This window comes from Macaca thibetana, chromosome 4, assembly GCF_024542745.1.
Source record: "Macaca thibetana thibetana isolate TM-01 chromosome 4, ASM2454274v1, whole genome shotgun sequence".
NCBI classification, from domain to species: domain Eukaryota; kingdom Metazoa; phylum Chordata; class Mammalia; order Primates; family Cercopithecidae; genus Macaca; species Macaca thibetana.
In genome coordinates, this window is record NC_065581.1 from 36889415 (window position 1) to 36906728 (window position 17314).

Below are 17314 nucleotides of genomic sequence, written 5' to 3' on the forward strand. Positions count from 1 at the left end.
GGCTTATCCTTGTTCTGTCTCTGTTTCCTTGTCAGTAAATGGGAACACTAATGGACATTATCTCACAGAGTTATTGGGAGGAGTATATGAGACGTGGACATAATAAACTGCTTACTGCAGTGCTGGACACAGAATAAGTGCTAGTTAGTGTCTTTGGTTATGTTATGTTGAGATTGGAACATTTCTTAAAACGTTTCAATCTCATTTACTTATTAAATTACATTTAGAGTCTACTCTTTCCTCAAGGCAGTATAAACATGTAAGTTTTAAAAATATGAAATGCTAAAATCTTAAGGTTACAACTAGATTAGGTCCTGTTGATCTCCATGAAATTGAGAACTAACCATGGCAGCCCTACAGGGAAATTATGATAGAGAAAAAAAATTCCATTCTTCTTGGAGTTGTGTGTGTAGGTATATAGAGAGGTCACACACACGCATGTTTATTCTTATAATACATTAATAATAGATCTAAATTACTGACCTGCTTTCTTCCCTCCAAAATTCATAAAAAATGAAAATAGAAATGAAATGAAATCAGCATTCTTTATAGCTCAGGTGATATATATTATTACCCAACCTTAGGAATAGGAATGATTCTTAGACAGTAAATAAAACTTACACATATTTTAAAAAATTCAGCCTCTTAGCCAGGCACAGTAGCTCACGCCTCTAATCCCAGCACTTTGGGAGGCTATGGTGGGAGGATCACTTGAGGTCAGGAGTTCGAGACCAGCCTGGCCAACATGGTGAAACCCTGCCTCTACTAAAAATACAAAAATTAGCCAGGCGCAGTGGTGCATACCTGTAATCCCAGCTGCTCGGGAGGCTGAGGCACGAGAATCACTTGATCCCGGGAGGTGGAGATTGCAGTGAGCCGAGATTGTGCAAGACTGTCTCAAGAAAAAAAAAAAATTCAGCCTTTTTAGTACTGATCTACTTTTTATGTTTCCATAACTGCGTAATACAGTAATGAGTGGCTTAAGACATTGTGTCTAGAATATGTGTGGTGAACCTGTTGGACTTGAATGTAATCATTCCCTAATCTTACCACATAAAGATGGAATTAATAACCAGCACCACACCTGTGAGGAGAAATTCTGGAATGCCTCATCTTGCCTCCAGATAAAATATGTTCCTCCTTCCTTTAAGGTAAATGCAGGAATATTGTCAATGAACAAAATCCTTTCACTAGTCGTTCCTGAAAAAGAATTATAGTTTGAAAATCAAAAAATAGACCGGGCGCAGTGGCTCAAGCCTGTAATCCCAGCACTTTGGGAGGCCGAGATGGGCGGATCACAAGGTCAGGAGATCGAGACCATCCTGGCTAACCCAGTGAAACGCCGTCTCTACTAAAAAATACAAAAAAAAAAACTAGCCGGGCGAGGTGGTGGGCGCCTACTGTAGTCCCAGCTACTCGAGAGGCTGAGGCAGGAGAATGGCGTAAACCCGGGAGGCGGAGCTTGCAGTGAGCTGAGATCCGGCCACTGCACTCCAGCCTGGGCGACAGAGTGAGACTCCGTCTCAAAAAGAAAAAAAAAAAAAAAAGAAAATAAAAAAATACTCCTATTTTAGAACCTACAACGTGGAAGGCTTATAATAAGGTGAAAATGTACTGGTGGATTTAAAACTACAAGATACTTAATTATAGCCATGCACTAAGTTATACTGTATATTTTGTCATGCAAGAATAATATTTTTAAGAAAACTGATACTGACACATGTATCTTTCTAATCCCTACTTTTGCTTTTATTATTATTATTATTATTTTTTTATTTTTTGTAGAGATGGGGTTTCCCTATGTTGCCCAGGCTGATCTCAAACTCCTGCCTCAGCCTCCCAGAGTGTTAAGATTACAGGTGTGAGCCACAAAGCTTGGCCTGTTTTCTTTTCTCTTGAAATAACCTGAAAAAAGTTACGTCAAGTAGGAATAAGTATGTAAATGTTTAGAATAGATGGCAGGTAGTTAACGTTAGAATAGTAATGTTGGGAGGCTGAATTGGGAGGATCACCTGAGACCAAGAGTTAGAGCCCAGCCTGAGCAACATAGTGAGACCCCATCTCTACAGAAAAATTTTTAAAAATTAGCTGTGCGTGGTGGTGCACACCTTTAGTCCTAGCTACTCGGGAGGCTGAAGTAGGAGGATCGCTTGAGCCCAGGAATTTGAGGTTGCAGTGAGTTACTATGATTGCTCCACTGCATGACAGAGCATGACCCGTCTCTAAAAAAAGAAAAGTAAAAGAATAGCAATGTTGAAAATGAGGTAATGAGGTGCCCCTCCCCTCAAAAAACGAGTAGTTGTTAACTTTTAGGTGTCATCGTGGTACAGCTACCATTTTAAGGGAAGGGTGGCCTTCCCTTAAAAACTTAGAAAAGTCGGGCCGGGTGCAGTGGCTCATGCCTGTAATCCCAGCACTTTGGGAGGCTGAGGCGGGAGAATTATGAGGTCAGGAGATCGAGACCATCTTGGCCAACACGGTGAAACCTTGTCTCCACTAAAAATACAAAAATTAGCTGGGTGTGTTGGTGGGCACCTGGAGTTCCAGCTACTCGGGAGGCTGAGGCAGGAGAATCGCTTGAACCTGGGAGGGAGGTGGAGTGCAGTGAGCCGAGATTGCGCCATTGCACTCCAGTCTAGCAACAGAGTGAGACTCCGTCTCAAAAAAAAACAAAAACAAAAACAAAAAAAACAGAAAACTTATAAAAGTCTTGTGAAGATAAGAGTTATCTTAGGGGTTCTAGATTGTTATGTAACTTTTCACTAATTTCTAGGTATCTGGTGACCCATCTCATGGGGGCAGATCTGAACAACATTGTGAAATGTCAGAAGCTTACAGATGACCATGTTCAGTTCCTTATCTACCAAATTCTCCGAGGTCTAAAGGTACAGATAATATAAGTAATAATTTTAAAAAATTAATTCTGCCTTTCTCCCCTCCTTTTAGGGCTTAAACAAGTAAACAACTTTTCTTATGGAAAATTCAAACACATAAAATCACAAGTAAAGGTCATAGTACAATAAACTGCCATGTTCACTCAGTGACAACAGTTACCGACATATGGCCAATCATGTTTCTTTTGTATTTCCCAAGCCCTGGATTATTTTAAAGCAAGTCTAGACATTATATAATACCACCCATAGATACTTCAGTATGCACATCTGAAAGATAAGGACTCTTCATTCTTACATCTAAACAATAATTTATTGATGTGATCTAATATCTGGTCAGTGTAATGTTGAGATTTTCAAAAAATCCTCAAGAAAGACTAATTTATTTGTTGGAGGGGCAGGTAAACAGTGTTTTAAAATTAAACCATCTTTGATATTTAGCTGCTTTGAGTCCTTATTGAGCTCCAGAGTGCCAACCAGAAAATAGATAAAAAGCTCAACTGAGTGGAGTCAATGGCTGTGGAAATTATAGTTATGGTAAATGTACACAATACTGATAGTTACTTACGCTGATTTCTAATCTTACTGTTAACACTAGCAGTTCTTACTGATTCATGAAAATGTGCAGCAAATATGTTATATAATGTGACAATAGAAGGTTGGAGGTAACTGACTTTTTTTCTTTTTTGCAGTATATACATTCAGCCGACATAATTCACAGGGTATGTATTATGACTTTGATTACATTATTTTGGGGAAGCGGGGTGAGAGTGGAAGAATGGGATTTAGCCAAGATCCTAATCTAAACTTACTTTAGCCATTGAAATGTTGATTGATTGCAACTTTACTCTAGGTTTAGGCTGATTAAAGAAAGAAGTTGTGTAGTTTTGTTCTATGTAAAGCTAACTTGGACTAGATATTGACTGTAGGATGGAGATTATGTTTTGATAGCTGGATGAAGTCTTTTATGTCTGGATCCTCATTATTACCTGTAGGGGGAAAATTGATCATGCATCATGAAGTTGATCCTGTCTTCCCTGTATTTGCTTCCTAGGACCTAAAACCTAGTAATCTAGCTGTGAATGAAGACTGTGAGCTGAAGGTAAAATGAAGAGACAGTATTCATTGTTTGCTTTACTTTGAGATTGTATGTTTGACTAAGCAGGCAGACTTTCATAGGGAGTAGATTTATGAGCCATGACTATCCGAAATTCATATTATTTTTATTACCAGACTTTGAAATGTAAACCATTTCTGAGTAAGCTAAGTGACATTGAAAGTGGCATCACTTGTTTTTATTTTAACATAAAGTTAAATTATAAATTTAATATATTCATAATAAAGGAAGATAATAGTCAAATATCAAGTAAGTGGTCCTAAAGAGGTGATAACTACATTAAATACATTTCTAAGAGGAGAAATGACAGAAACCCACTCAAAATAATTCAAATAAAAGATAAGTGAATTAATTTTTTCTAAAGAGCAAGCAGCTCTAGAACTTATTTTGTTCCATTTCATTTTTTTTAACTTAAAAAAAAAAATTTCCATACATTAGAACGCACCATTTTCATTTTGGCAAAATTATGTATCCACTTAACTATCACATTTATGATAAAGAACATTTCTTTTTTTTTTCTTTTTTTTTTTTGAGATGCAGTCTCGCTCTGTTGCGGTCTAGAGTGCAGTGGTGAGATCTTGGCTCACTGCACCCTCTGCCTCCCGGGTTCAAGCAATTCTCCTGCCTCAGCCTCCTGAGTAGTTGGGATTACAGGTGCATGCCATCACGCCTGGCTAATTTTTGTATTTTTAGTGGAGATGGTATTTCACCATGTTGGCTAGGATGGTGTCGATCTCCTGACCTCGTGATCCACCTGCCTCGGCCTCTGAGAGTGCTGGGATTACAGGTGTGAGCCACTGCTCCCAGCGAAGAACATTTGGATTACTTTCAAAAGTTTATGGCCAGGCGCAGTGGTTCATGCGTGTAATCCCAGCACTTTGGGAGGCCAAGGCGGGTGGATCATGAGGTCAGGAGATAGAGACCATCTTGGCCAACACGGTGAAACCTCATCTCCGCTAAAAATATAAAAATTTAGCTTGGCGTGGTGGCAGGCACCTGGAGTCACAGCTACTCAGGAGGCTGAGGCAGGAGAATGGCATGGACCCAGGAAGGCAGAGCTTGCAGTGAGCCGAAATTGCGCCACTGCACCCCAGCCTGGGTGACAGAGTGAGACTCCTGTCTCAAAAAAAAAAAAAGAAAAAAGAAAAGAAAAAGAAAAAGTTTATTGTGTCCCTTCCTAGTCTAGTCAATCCCTATCCCTCCACCCCTAATTCTGGCTCCACGCAACTATGCATCTGCTTCTAACACTATAGATTAGGTTTATCTTTTCTGGAGTTTCATGTAAATGGAATCATATAGTGTGTATTCTTGTGTGTCTGACCTTTGCTTTGTGTAATGATTCAGTATTGTGTGTGTCAGTGGTTTCTTCCTTTTTATTGGTAATAGTATTTTGTTTTATGAACATATCAGAATTTTTAAATCTGTCCACCTGCTGATGGACATTTGCTTGAGTTTGAGGCTATGTAAAGCAACTGTAAACATTTATGTGCAAACCTTTGTGTGGACATAAGTTCTCATTGCACTTGATTAAATACCTAGGTTTTTGTTTTGCTTTTTGTAATTTCAGTTTAAGTTCTTGCTGTATATTTCCCATACATTCTAAGCATGGACCAGGAAATCTCTTTATGAAAGTGCTATTTTGTTCTCCTTTTTAATAAGGTGGCAGAAGTTTGTTTGTTTGTTTGTTTGTTTCCCCTGCCTGTTTCTCAGTCTTAGCAGTTTGTCTGTTCCTCTTCTGCCCTTTAGATTCTGGATTTTGGACTGGCTCGGCACACAGATGATGAAATGACAGGCTACGTGGCCACTAGGTGGTACAGGGCTCCTGAGATCATGCTGAACTGGATGCATTACAACCAGACAGGTATTACTTGCCTTGGTTATTTAGGGCCTTATTTAATTCCATGTTGGATGCATTTGGGATTCTCAGAAGTAGAGATGGTGGGAGTGGGAAGAAATATCTTTTCTTCCCTCAGTGATCCTTTTAAAGCCTACAAGTAAAAATATTTCACTTCCTCAGATGGGGAAGTGGAGTTTTATACACAGCCTTTAAATCTTGTGATTTAGCAATTGGGTTTTTATTTATTTAGATTTTAATATATTCTCTGAGTACTTATACCTAAAGACAATGAATCCATAATTTTAACCCCTCAATGTTACTTAGAAGAATCTACCATTCTGCTAATACGAAACTTACCCCTTTTTAAACAGCTTATTTCTTTTAAGTATGTTTTGACTTACCACACCTTTGAATAGCCCTTTAGTCAGGTGATCTTAGTAAGCTATTTATTTCTGTAAAAATGACTATGATTGTTGAGCCTCAGATGTCTTAAATAGTAATTTGAATATTTCACCCCTAGTTACGGTTTCATTTGTTGCCATTGTTGCCAAGAATAGTAACAGTGACATTGCATGTACTTTTATTTCTCTTTAATTTTGCCAGTTGATATTTGGTCAGTGGGATGCATAATGGCCGAGCTGTTGACTGGAAGAACATTGTTTCCTGGCACAGACCGTATCCTTTAAAAAGTTTTGGATTCTTGTTTCTTATCTGTATTCCAGTGTCCATGGATGTATACTCCTTTTACTTATCTCTAGGGAAGGCTCTCAGTTTTTTGCTTTTATAGTCTAGATAATGCATTATGAAGTTTTTCTTCTTACTGAGTAGCTTGCCTTGCCAAGAAAGAGGCTTCAGTTTACTTTTATGAGTTGGAAAAATTCCTCATAAGTTGAAAAACCCATCAAATCTGTCTTCTTTTTGCAGCAATCCCTTATTAATCATCCCACAGCAGTTCTAAGACCTGAGCATACTCATGAGAAACTCCAGATCCCAATGACGGGTTTAGTCTGCTTGTATAAACACTTAATGAGCACAAGATACCTGTTTCTAAATGAAGGACATCTTGCTAGTATGTTTGTTTTGTGTATTAAAAAGGCTATGTTTGGTACCTGCAATGATATACTGCTTACTTGTTATGTTTGTTGTTTGACAACAAAGAGTAAAAGCAAGAAGTGAAAAGGTTACCATGTAATGTACTTTTGTTTTTCCAGCACAAACTTTTTCCCAGATTGCAGCCAAACCCTAATTTACTCCAAGACTTACTGTCTAGTTTACGGTTTATTATAGCCCCTTTATTTTAGTTCCTTTCCTATCTGCAGTATGCTTGTTTCATTGTTCAGTAATAATGTTATGAGAAATGTGGTTTGTTGGAACTCTTATCAGTTCTACTTATGGAAGATGTTTAGGTGAGAAAGAATGTTAAAATATATATCTAGAATTAGTTTTAGGGATTTTTTTTTTTTTTCTATAGAATTGAGTTAACTAGCCTTCAGTTGGTTTTGGTTGGGCTATTAGACATGCTACAGTTACCTCTGATCTATTATGCCTAGAGATCTAAAAGTCGTTTTAGTCCCTTACCTAAATAAACTCATTGAGTTTATAAACCAGAATGTCAGTTCACTTGCTTACAGTTTGGGATGTACTTCTATAATGGCTGTGATGTTTGTGATATCTGCCCATGTGTTCTAACTGTCTTCTGCTAGAGAGAATGTACTTGCATTATGAACTGAAAAATCCTCTATTTCTCAGGTAAAGCTGTTTCTTTCTCTGAATATTAGGATTGATACAGAATGCAGTCTCCCTGTACATAGCTTACCTTATTACTCCCTACCTCTGGATTTTAAGTTAGTTGAATACCTAGTATTTCTCCTTTGTCCTTTGTTTCATTCACCTTATATCTGTTTCTCAGAAATTTGGTATATATATATTACAGTCCAAGGTAAGAGAATTAGGGAAAATTTATACTTCCCCCTTTCCTCAGGTACATATCTCAGAGTCCCATCCTTGGTTTGTCCTCTGGAGTAGCTGCTATCCTGATGCTATTCTCTGTTCCCCACTCCCCTTCCTCTTCTTGTGTCTGTATCTCCAGCTACCATTCAGTCAGTCACAGACCTCCATGCCGGTGTAGACATACAAGGTGGCAGAGAGGGAAAAACAGTATAACATACAGGTTAAGCACATGCTCTGGAGCCAGACTTCCTGGGTTTAGAGCTTAGCTCTTTTATTTCCAGCTGTGTAACTTTGAGCAAGTTTTCTAACCTCTATGTCTCTCAGTTTCCTTAACCGTAAAATGATAGTAATCATACATACTCACAAGGTTGTCGTAAGAATTCAGCCAGATAGTAACTGGAAAGTACTGAGACGAGCCTGCCAGTAAATGTTAGCCATCATCTTTAGTAATGACCTTGCAAAACAGATTACCCCTTCACCCTCCCACTTTATTGTCTACCTGTGAATCATTAATGTTTTGTTTTGTTTTTAATTCTGTGATAGGTAGAATTAGTCTCCTTGGCAGACTAATGTTAAAAAGTTTTCAAAGCAATGTGGGTCTTGCACCTTTGTGGTCCGGTCTCACAGACACCTGTCTATTCCCTGACCCTTTTAAATGCTGACTTTCCGCCTATAGGAAATCTTCCCTTTGTGCTTACGTCTTTTTCTTCTGTGAACTTTAGATAAACAACCTAGTGTTTCAACTTATTAATAGGGGATTCATTTTTTAATACATGAGAATTCATTTCAAAATTTTGGTTTGAGTTATTTATTGTTTCTATTCTACTTGGCTCTTTTTCAGACAGATGTTCTCTCCTGGATTGTAAAAGTCGAATTCAAAGGATTTTTATTTGTAATATACTTAACCTTTCTCTTGTAAGTTGCCATCTGTGTAGATACAGCTTCGATTGCCTGACAAGAAGAAAAGAGGAAAATGTTTCCCATTATCTTTTCCTGCCTGAACTATACAGTCACTTGTGTTCCAGCATAGTGGTTCTTAACCCTCATAGTGTGTCAGAATCACTTTGCAGAGCTTTTAACAACTCTAGATGCCTTGGCCCCACCCTAAAGACTCCATTTTGTTGTCATGGGTCAAAGCACAGTCTTCTAGTTTGCAGCTAGTGTTGAGTACAACTAGAGTTTAACCCAGTTGAATTTTAGTTTAATCTTGACTGATCTTGAAGATGTTAGTAATCTTTATTCTTTTTTTTAAAAAAGTACCAATGAGATCAGGAGGTTAATTAGAAAACATCTAGTTGAATCGCCTGTTTAAGAGATGAGGAAACCAAGACCCAGAGAATATAATCCAAAGCTACCGGTCACGTAGGCCACAATTTCTTTTCTAATATTCTGTTCTTTGCTATTCTTCTAATTTGTAGAACTCCTCTTTTCAAAACCTTTGGAGAATGTATTGGCCTCATACCCTCTTCCTTCAGCCTGAAAGACATGCAACTACCACTTATTTATGATTTTTAAATGCACCCTCTAGAACAGGGGTGTCCAATCTTCTGGCTTCCCTGGGCCACATGGGCCACACATAAAATACACTAATGATAGCCGATAAGCTTAAAAAAAAATTGCAAAAAGAAACTCATAATGTTTTCAGAAAGTTTGTGATGGGCTGCATCCAAAGCCATCCTGGGCCACATGCAGCCCGCAGGCCCTGGGTTGGAAAAGCTTGTTCTGGAAGGTACTCATTGTTTGAGTGTCCAGTTTTCTCCCTGTTTTCCTTATTTATTGATCATTTTGCATTTGGAATTGTTGATTTTGGCTTGTAAGTAAGAACTAGGCATTGCAAATGGTATTGCAAATGGTATTGCAAATGTTTTATATCTGTGCTATCCAGTGTGGTGGTTGTAGGCACCAGCTGCCTGTGGCTAGTTATTAAGCAATTGAAATGCAGCTAGTGATGAGCAGTAACATTTTTGTGGAGAAGAAAACAAGAAATGTAGCTAGTTTAACTTGGAAATTGAAATGAAAATATTTTTGTGGTTAAATGTACATAACATAAAATTTACCATTTTAACTTTTTTTTTTTTTTGAGACAGTCTTGCTCTGTTGCCCAGGCTGGAGTGCAGTGGCATGATCTTGGCTCACTACAACCTCTGCCTCCCAGGCTCAAGCGATTCTCCTGCCTCAGCCTACCAAATAGTTGGGATTACAGGTGTGTACCACCACGCCTGGCTAATTTTTGTATCTTTAGTAGGGATGGGGCTTCACCGTGTTGGCCAGGCTGGTCTCGAACTCCTGGCCTCAAGTGGTCCGCCCACCTCGGCCTCCCAAATTGCTGGATTACAGGCATGAGCCACTGTGCCCGGCCCCATTTTAACCATTTTAAGTATACAGTTTAGTGGCATTAATTACATTCATGGTTTACAATCACGACTGCTATCTATTTCCAGAATTTTTTCATCACCACAGATGGAAACACTCAGCCCATGAAACAGTAACTTCCCATTCATTCTCCCTTCTGGTAACCTCTGTTCTTTCTGTCTCTGTGAATTTGCTTATTCTAGATATTTCATAGAAGTAGAATCATATTATAGTATATTTGTCCTTTTGTGTCTGGATTATTTCACTTAGTATAATGTTTTCATGGTGCTTCCATGATGTGTCATGTATCAGAATACTATTCCATTGTAAGTATTTAATATATCCCACATTTTGTTAACCTGTTCATCTGTTGGTAGACAGTTGGGTTGTTTTTACCTTTGGCTGTTGTGAATAATGCTGCAGTGAACATTGTCATACAAGCATCTGTTTGAGTCCCTGCTTTTGGTTCTTTTGGTTATGCACCTAGGAGTGGAATTGTTGCGTCATATGTTTAACTTTCTGAAGAGCACCAAACTCTTTTCCATAGTGGCTGCACCATTTTAAATGCCCACCAGCAATGTATGAGGATTCCTGTATCTCCACACTTGTTCTTTTTTTTTTTTTTTTTAATAGCCATCCTAGTAGTTACAAAGTGGTATCTCATTGTGGTTTTGATTTGCATTTCTCTCATGACTAACAATTTTGAGCATCTTTTCATCTGCTTATTGGCCATTTGTATATCTTCTTTGGAGAAATGTCTATTCAAGTATTTTGCCTATTCTTAATTGGGTTGTTTGTCTTTTTGTTGTTGAGTGGTAGTTCTTTATATATCTTGGACCCTTATCAGATTACATGATCTGCAAGTATTTTCACGTATTTTGTGGGTTGTCTTTTCATTTTCTTGACAATGTCGTTTGACACACGAAACATTTTTAATTTTGATAAAGTTCCATTTTTTTTTTCTTTCATTGCTCATGCTTTTTTGATGTCATGTTGTAGACTATATTGCCAAATTCAAGGTCGTGAAGAATTTGCCCCTATGTTTTCTACTAAGAGTTTTATAACTACTAGGAATGTAATAGGGTTTAGCTCTTATACTTGGGTCTTTGATCCGTTTTGAATTTTTATAGATGATGTGAGGTAGGGGCCCAACTTCATTCTTTTGCATCTGGAAGTCCAGTTATTCTAGCACCATAAAGCGACTATTACTTCCCCCATCAAATCAATGTGGTAGGATTTCTCCTTTGTTTTTGGTTTCATTCACCTTTTACCTGTTTCTTAGAAATTTGGTATATATAATTAGCAATACATGTGTGGGTTTAATTCTGTACTGTGAATTCTATTCTATTGGTTTGTATATCTATCCTTATGGCAGTACCACACTGTTTTGATCACTGTAGCTTTATAGTAAGCTTTGAAATCAGGAAGTGTGAGTCTTCCAGCTTTGTTCTTCTTTTTCAAGATTGCTTTGACTATTCTGGTTCCCTTGTAATTCCATATGAATTTAACAATTGGCATTTCTATTTCTGCAAAATAGGCTTTAGAATTTTGATAGGGATTGTGTGAAATTTTTAGATCACTTTAAGTGATAGTGACATCTTAACCACTATGAAGTCATCCTGTTCATGAACACAGGATCTCTTTCCATTTATTTAAGTCTTTAATTTTGTTTCAGTAGTGTTTTATAGCTTGCGGTTGTAAAGTCTTTCACCTTGGTTAAATTTTTTCCTAGGTATTTTATTCTTTTTGCTGCGATTATAAATGGAATTTCTTTGATGTGTTCCTTGTTGGTATATAGAAACAAAATTAATTTTTGATTGTTGATCGTACACCCTGCAAATTTGCTCAATTTATTTATTAGCTCTGCAGCTTTCTTCTAGATTCTTTGGGATTTTCTATATATAGGGTCATGTCATCTGCAAACAGAGATAGTTTTATTTCTTCCTTTCCAATTTAGATGCTTTTAATTCTTTCTCTTATCTAATGTAATGGCTCTGTCTAGAACTTCCACTACAATGCTGAATAGCAGCAGTGAAAGTAGGCATCCTTGTCTTGTTCCTGTCTTAGGGGGAAAGCTGCCAGTCTCTTCCTGTTGAGTATGATATTAGCTATTGGTTTTTCATAAATGCCCTTTATCATGTTGGGGAAGTTCTCTTCTTTGGTAGTCCACTTCACATTGCTATAAAGGAATACTTGAGACTAGGTAATTTATCAAGAAAAGAGGTTTATTTGGCTCACAGTTGCACAGCTGTAAAAGAAGCATAGTGCCATCATCTGCTTCTGGTCAGGACCTCAGGAAGCTTTCAGTTGTGGTGGGGGAATAGGCATTTCACATGTCAAAGGAGGGAGCAAGAAAGATGCCAGACTCTTAAACAGCCAGCATTTGCATGAACTAATAGAGCGATAACTCACTCATTAATGTGGGGAGGGCACCAAGCCATTCATGAAGGATCCAAGACCCTAACACCTTCAATCAGGCCCCACCTCCAACATTTGGGATCACATTTCAACATACTTGGAAGGGACAAAACATCCAGATCCTATCACCTTCTGTTCAAAGTCTTCTGAGTATTTTTATCTGAATTTTAAATGTCATTAAAATTTTATTTAGATTACATTTAAACTTAATTACACATGGCTAGTGGTAATGGTTTATGCATTTTTAGATCTCTTCAAGTTGTCTTCCTGTTCTACTTTTTCTTGGGTTTTATAATTAGTCTCCTTCTTGAAAGATTATTTTGGTACTGGTTGTTAGTAATTCCTGGATTTCCTTTAAAGATATAAGAAGTACTGCAGTCAGAGGCTCCCAACAAGAAGAGCGAAAACGGTGAGTGAATCCTGCACCAGCAGCTGAGGTCTTTAGCTTCTCTCAATGGGACTGACTAGGTGGTTGGCATGACCCATGGAGAGTGAGGAAAAGCAGGTGGAGCGACAGCCCACCTGGGAGCTGCAAAGGGCAGGGGGAACTCCCACCCCCAGCCAAGGGAGGTGGTGAGTGATTGTGCTACCCTGCCCAGGAAATCATGCTTTTTCCAAGGATCTGTGCAACCTGTGAATCAGGAGATCCCCCTCATGAGCACACACCACCAGGGCCTTGGGTCCCAAGCACAGAGCTGTGTAAATTCTTGGTGGCCTCTTGACTGGAGACTACATAAGACTACTGAGTTCCTTGGGGGAGGGGTTGCTGTCATCACTGTAGCTCCAGTTTGCCATTTTCACCTGCTGGTGCTGGAGAGACTGGGCGATTGGGACCCGGAAGGAATTTCCCACAGTGCAGACCATACAGTGGTGGTGGCAGGTCATGGCCAGACTGACTCTTTAGGCTGAACCCTGACTCATACCCCTTCACGGGGTGGGGCCTCTCTGCAGGAATTTCAGCAACTCCAGCCAGGGGTTTACAGACAGAATTCTAATCTCCCTGGGATGGAGCCCCTGGTGGGAGGGGTAGCCATGGTCTCCACAGATCAGCAGACTTAGTCTTTCCCCTTTCTGGCTCTGAGGAATCCAGGCAATCTGGATGACTGGGATTCCTCCCAGCGCAGCACACCCCCTCCACCAAGGGGCAGCCAGAGTGCTTGATTAAGTGGGCCCGTGCCTCTTGACTGGATGAGACCCCTCCAACAGGGGTCGCCAAACACCTTATACAAGAGTGTGCCCACTGGCATCAGCAAAACAAATGGAAAGCAACAACAATAGCATCAACAAAAAGGTCCCCACCAAAACCCCTCTAAAGATTAGCAGCCTCAACGATCAAAGCTAGATAAACTCATGAAGATGAGAAAGAATCAATGAAAAAACACTGAAACTCAAAACACCAGAGTGCTTCTTTTCCTCCAAATGGTTGCAACACCTCTCTGGCAAGGGCACAGATGTGGGCTGAGGCTGAGATGGATGAGTTGACAGAATTCCATTCTTCAGAAGGTGGATAGTAATGAACTTCACTGAGCTAAAAGAGCATGTTCTAACCCAATGCAAAGAAGCTAAGCACCATGATAAAACATTACAGGAACTGTTAACCAGAATAACCAGTTTAGAAAGGAACATAAATGATGGAGCTGAAGAACACAACATCAGAACTTCATAATGCAACCACAAGTATCAATAGCCAAATAGACCAAGTGGAGGAAAGAATTTCAGAGCTTGAAGACTATCTTGCTGACAAGATTAGAGAAAAAGGTAAGGGAATGAACAAAACCTCTGAGAACTATGGGATTATGTAAAAAGACTGAACCTGCGAATAATAGGGGTACCTGAAAGAGTTGGGGAGAATGGAACCAAATTGGAAAACACACTTCAGGATATCATCTAGGAGAACTTCCCCAACCTAGCAAGACCAGCCAACATTCAAATCAGGAAATCCCTAGAGAACCCCAGTAAGCTACCCCATGAGAAGATCAACCCCAAGACACATAATCATCAGATTCTCCAAGGTTGAAATGGAGGAAAAAATACTAAGGGCAGCCAGAGAGAAAGGCTAGGTCACCTACAAAGAGAAGCCAATCAGACTAACAGTGGACCTCAGCAAAAACCCTACAAGCCAGAAGAGATTGGGGGCCAGTATTCAACATTCTTAAAGAAAAGAATTTCCAACCCAGAATTTCATAATCTGGCCAAACTAAGCTTCATAGTCAAAGGAGAAATAAAATCCTTTTTAGATGAGCAAATGCTGAGGGAATTCATCACCATCAGGCCTGCCTTGCAAGAGCTCCTGAAGGAAGCACTAAATATGGAAAGGAAAAATGTACTGGCCACTACAAAAGCACACTGTTTCTTTGACCAGTGACACTATGAAGCAACTGCCTTAACAAGTCTGCAAAATAACCTGCTAGCATCATGATGATAGGATCAAATTCACACATAAAAAATGTTAACATTAAATGTAAACGGACTAAATGCCCCAATTTAAAAAAACAGAATGGCAAGCTGGATAACGAGTCATGACCCATCAGTATGCTGTTGTATTCAAGAGACCCATCTAACGCAAAGACATACAAAAGGCTCAAAATAAAGGGATGGAGGAAAATTCACCAAGCAAATGGAAAGCAGATAAAAGCGGGAGTTGCAATCCTATTTTCTGACAAAACAGACTTTGAACCAGCAAATATCAAAAAAGACAAAGAAGGGCATTACATAGTGGTAAAGAGTTCAATTCAATAAGAAAAGCTAACTATCCTAAATATATATGCACCCAATACAGGAGCACCCAGATTTATAAACCAAGTTGTTAGAGATCTACAAAGAGACTTAGACTCCCATACAATAAGAGTGTGAGACTTTAATACCCCACTGTCAATATTAGACAGATCATCAAGACAGAAAATTAATAGGGATATTCAGGACTTGAACTCCACTTGAACTCTGGACCTGATAGATATCTACAGAACTCTCCATCCAGAAACAACAGAATATGCATTCTTCTCGGCAGCACATCGAACTTAGGCTGAAATTGATCACGTAATTGGAAGTAAAACACTCCTCAGTAACTGTGGAAGAACTGAAAATATAACAAACAGCCTCTCAGACCACAGCACAATCAAATTATAACTCAAGATTAAGAGGCTGGGCGCGGTGGCTCAAGCCTGTAATCCCAGCACTTTGGGAGGCCGAGACGGGCGGATCACGAGGTCAGGAGATCGAGACCATCCTGGCTAACACGGTGAAACCCCGTCTCTACTAAAAAATACAAAAAACTAGCCAGGCGTGGTGGCGGGCGCCTGTAGTCCCAGCTAACCGGGAGGCTGAGGCAGGAGAATGGCGTAAACCCGGGAGGCGGAGCTTGCAATGAGCTGAGATCCGGCCACTGCATTCCAGTCTGGGTGACAGAGCGAGACTCCGTCTCAAAAAAAAAAAAAAAAAAAAAAAAGATTAAGAAACTCACTCAAAACCACACAATTACATGGAAATTGGACAATCTGCTCCTGAATGACTCTTGGATAAATAATGAAATTAAAGCGGAAATCAAGAAGTTCTTTGAAACCAATGAGAACAAAGAGACAACATACCAGAATTTCTGGGACATAGCTAAAGCAGTGTTAAGAGGGATAGCAGGGCTAGGCGCGATGGCTCACGCCTGTAATCCCAGCACCTTGGGAGGCTGAGGCGGGCGGATCACAAGGTCAGGAGATTGAGACTATCCTCGCTAACACGGTGAAACCCCGTCTCTACTAAAAATACAAAAACAAAATTAGCCGGGCGTGGGGGCAGGCGCTTGTAGTCCCAGCTGCTCATGAGGCTGAGGCAGGAGAATGGCCTGAACCTGGGAGGCAGAGCTTGCAGCGAGCTGAGATTCCGTCACTGTACTCCAGCCTGGGTGGCAGAGCGAGACTCCGTCTCAAAAAAAAAAGGATAGCATTAGGAGATATGCCTAATGTAAATGATGAGTTAATGGGTGCAGCACACTAACATGGCACATGTATACATATGTAACAAACCTGCACGTTGTGCACATGTACCCTAGAACTTAAAGTATAATTTAAAAAAGGGAAGTTTATAGCACTAAATGCCCACATCAGAAAGCTAAAAAGATCTCAAATTGATACCCTAACATCACAGCTAAAAGAACTAGAGAACCAAGAGCACACAAACCCAAAGCTAGCAGAGGATAAGAAATAACCAAGATCAGAGGGGAACTGAAGGAGACAGAGACACAAAAAACCCTTCCAAAAATATCAGTGACTCCAGGAGCTGTTTTTTTTAAAATAAAATAAGACTTCCAGCTAGAATAATGAAAAGAAGGAAGAATCAAATAGACACAATAAAGATGATAAAGGGGATATCACCACTGACCCTACAGAAATACGAACAACCATCAGAGAATACTATAAACATCTCTATGCAAATAAACTAGAAAATCTAGAAGAAATGGATAAATTCCTGGACACATACGATCTCCCAAGACCGAACCAGGAAAATGTTCAATGTACCAATAACAAATTCTCAAATTGATGCAGTAATAAATAGCCTACCAAGGAAGAAAAGCCCAGGACCAGACAAATTTACAGCCAAATTCCACCACAGGTACAAAGAAGAGCTGGTACATTTCTTTTGAAACTATCCCAAACATACAAAAAGGAGGGACTCCCTGTGACTCATTTTATGAGGCCAGTGTTACCCCAGTACCAAAGCCTGCCAGAGATACAGCAGAAAAAGAAAACTTCAGGCCAATAT

The 17314-nt window shown here is 39.4% G+C and overlaps 1 protein-coding gene across 4 annotated transcripts in view; it reads left to right on the forward strand.

The window, feature by feature from the left end:
• MAPK14 (mitogen-activated protein kinase 14) overlaps positions 1–17314 on the forward strand; it is an 83309-nt gene that overhangs the window by 42185 nt on the left and 23810 nt on the right. For all 4 annotated transcript variants that reach the window (XM_050787780.1, XM_050787781.1, XM_050787783.1 and 1 more), the window contains exons 4-8: positions 2774–2885; positions 3584–3613; positions 3946–3993; positions 5755–5869; positions 6449–6520. In XM_050787780.1, the coding sequence (XP_050643737.1) occupies positions 2774–2885; positions 3584–3613; positions 3946–3993; positions 5755–5869; positions 6449–6520 (377 nt within the window). The remainder of the gene's footprint in view (positions 1–2773; positions 2886–3583; positions 3614–3945; positions 3994–5754; positions 5870–6448; positions 6521–17314) is intronic.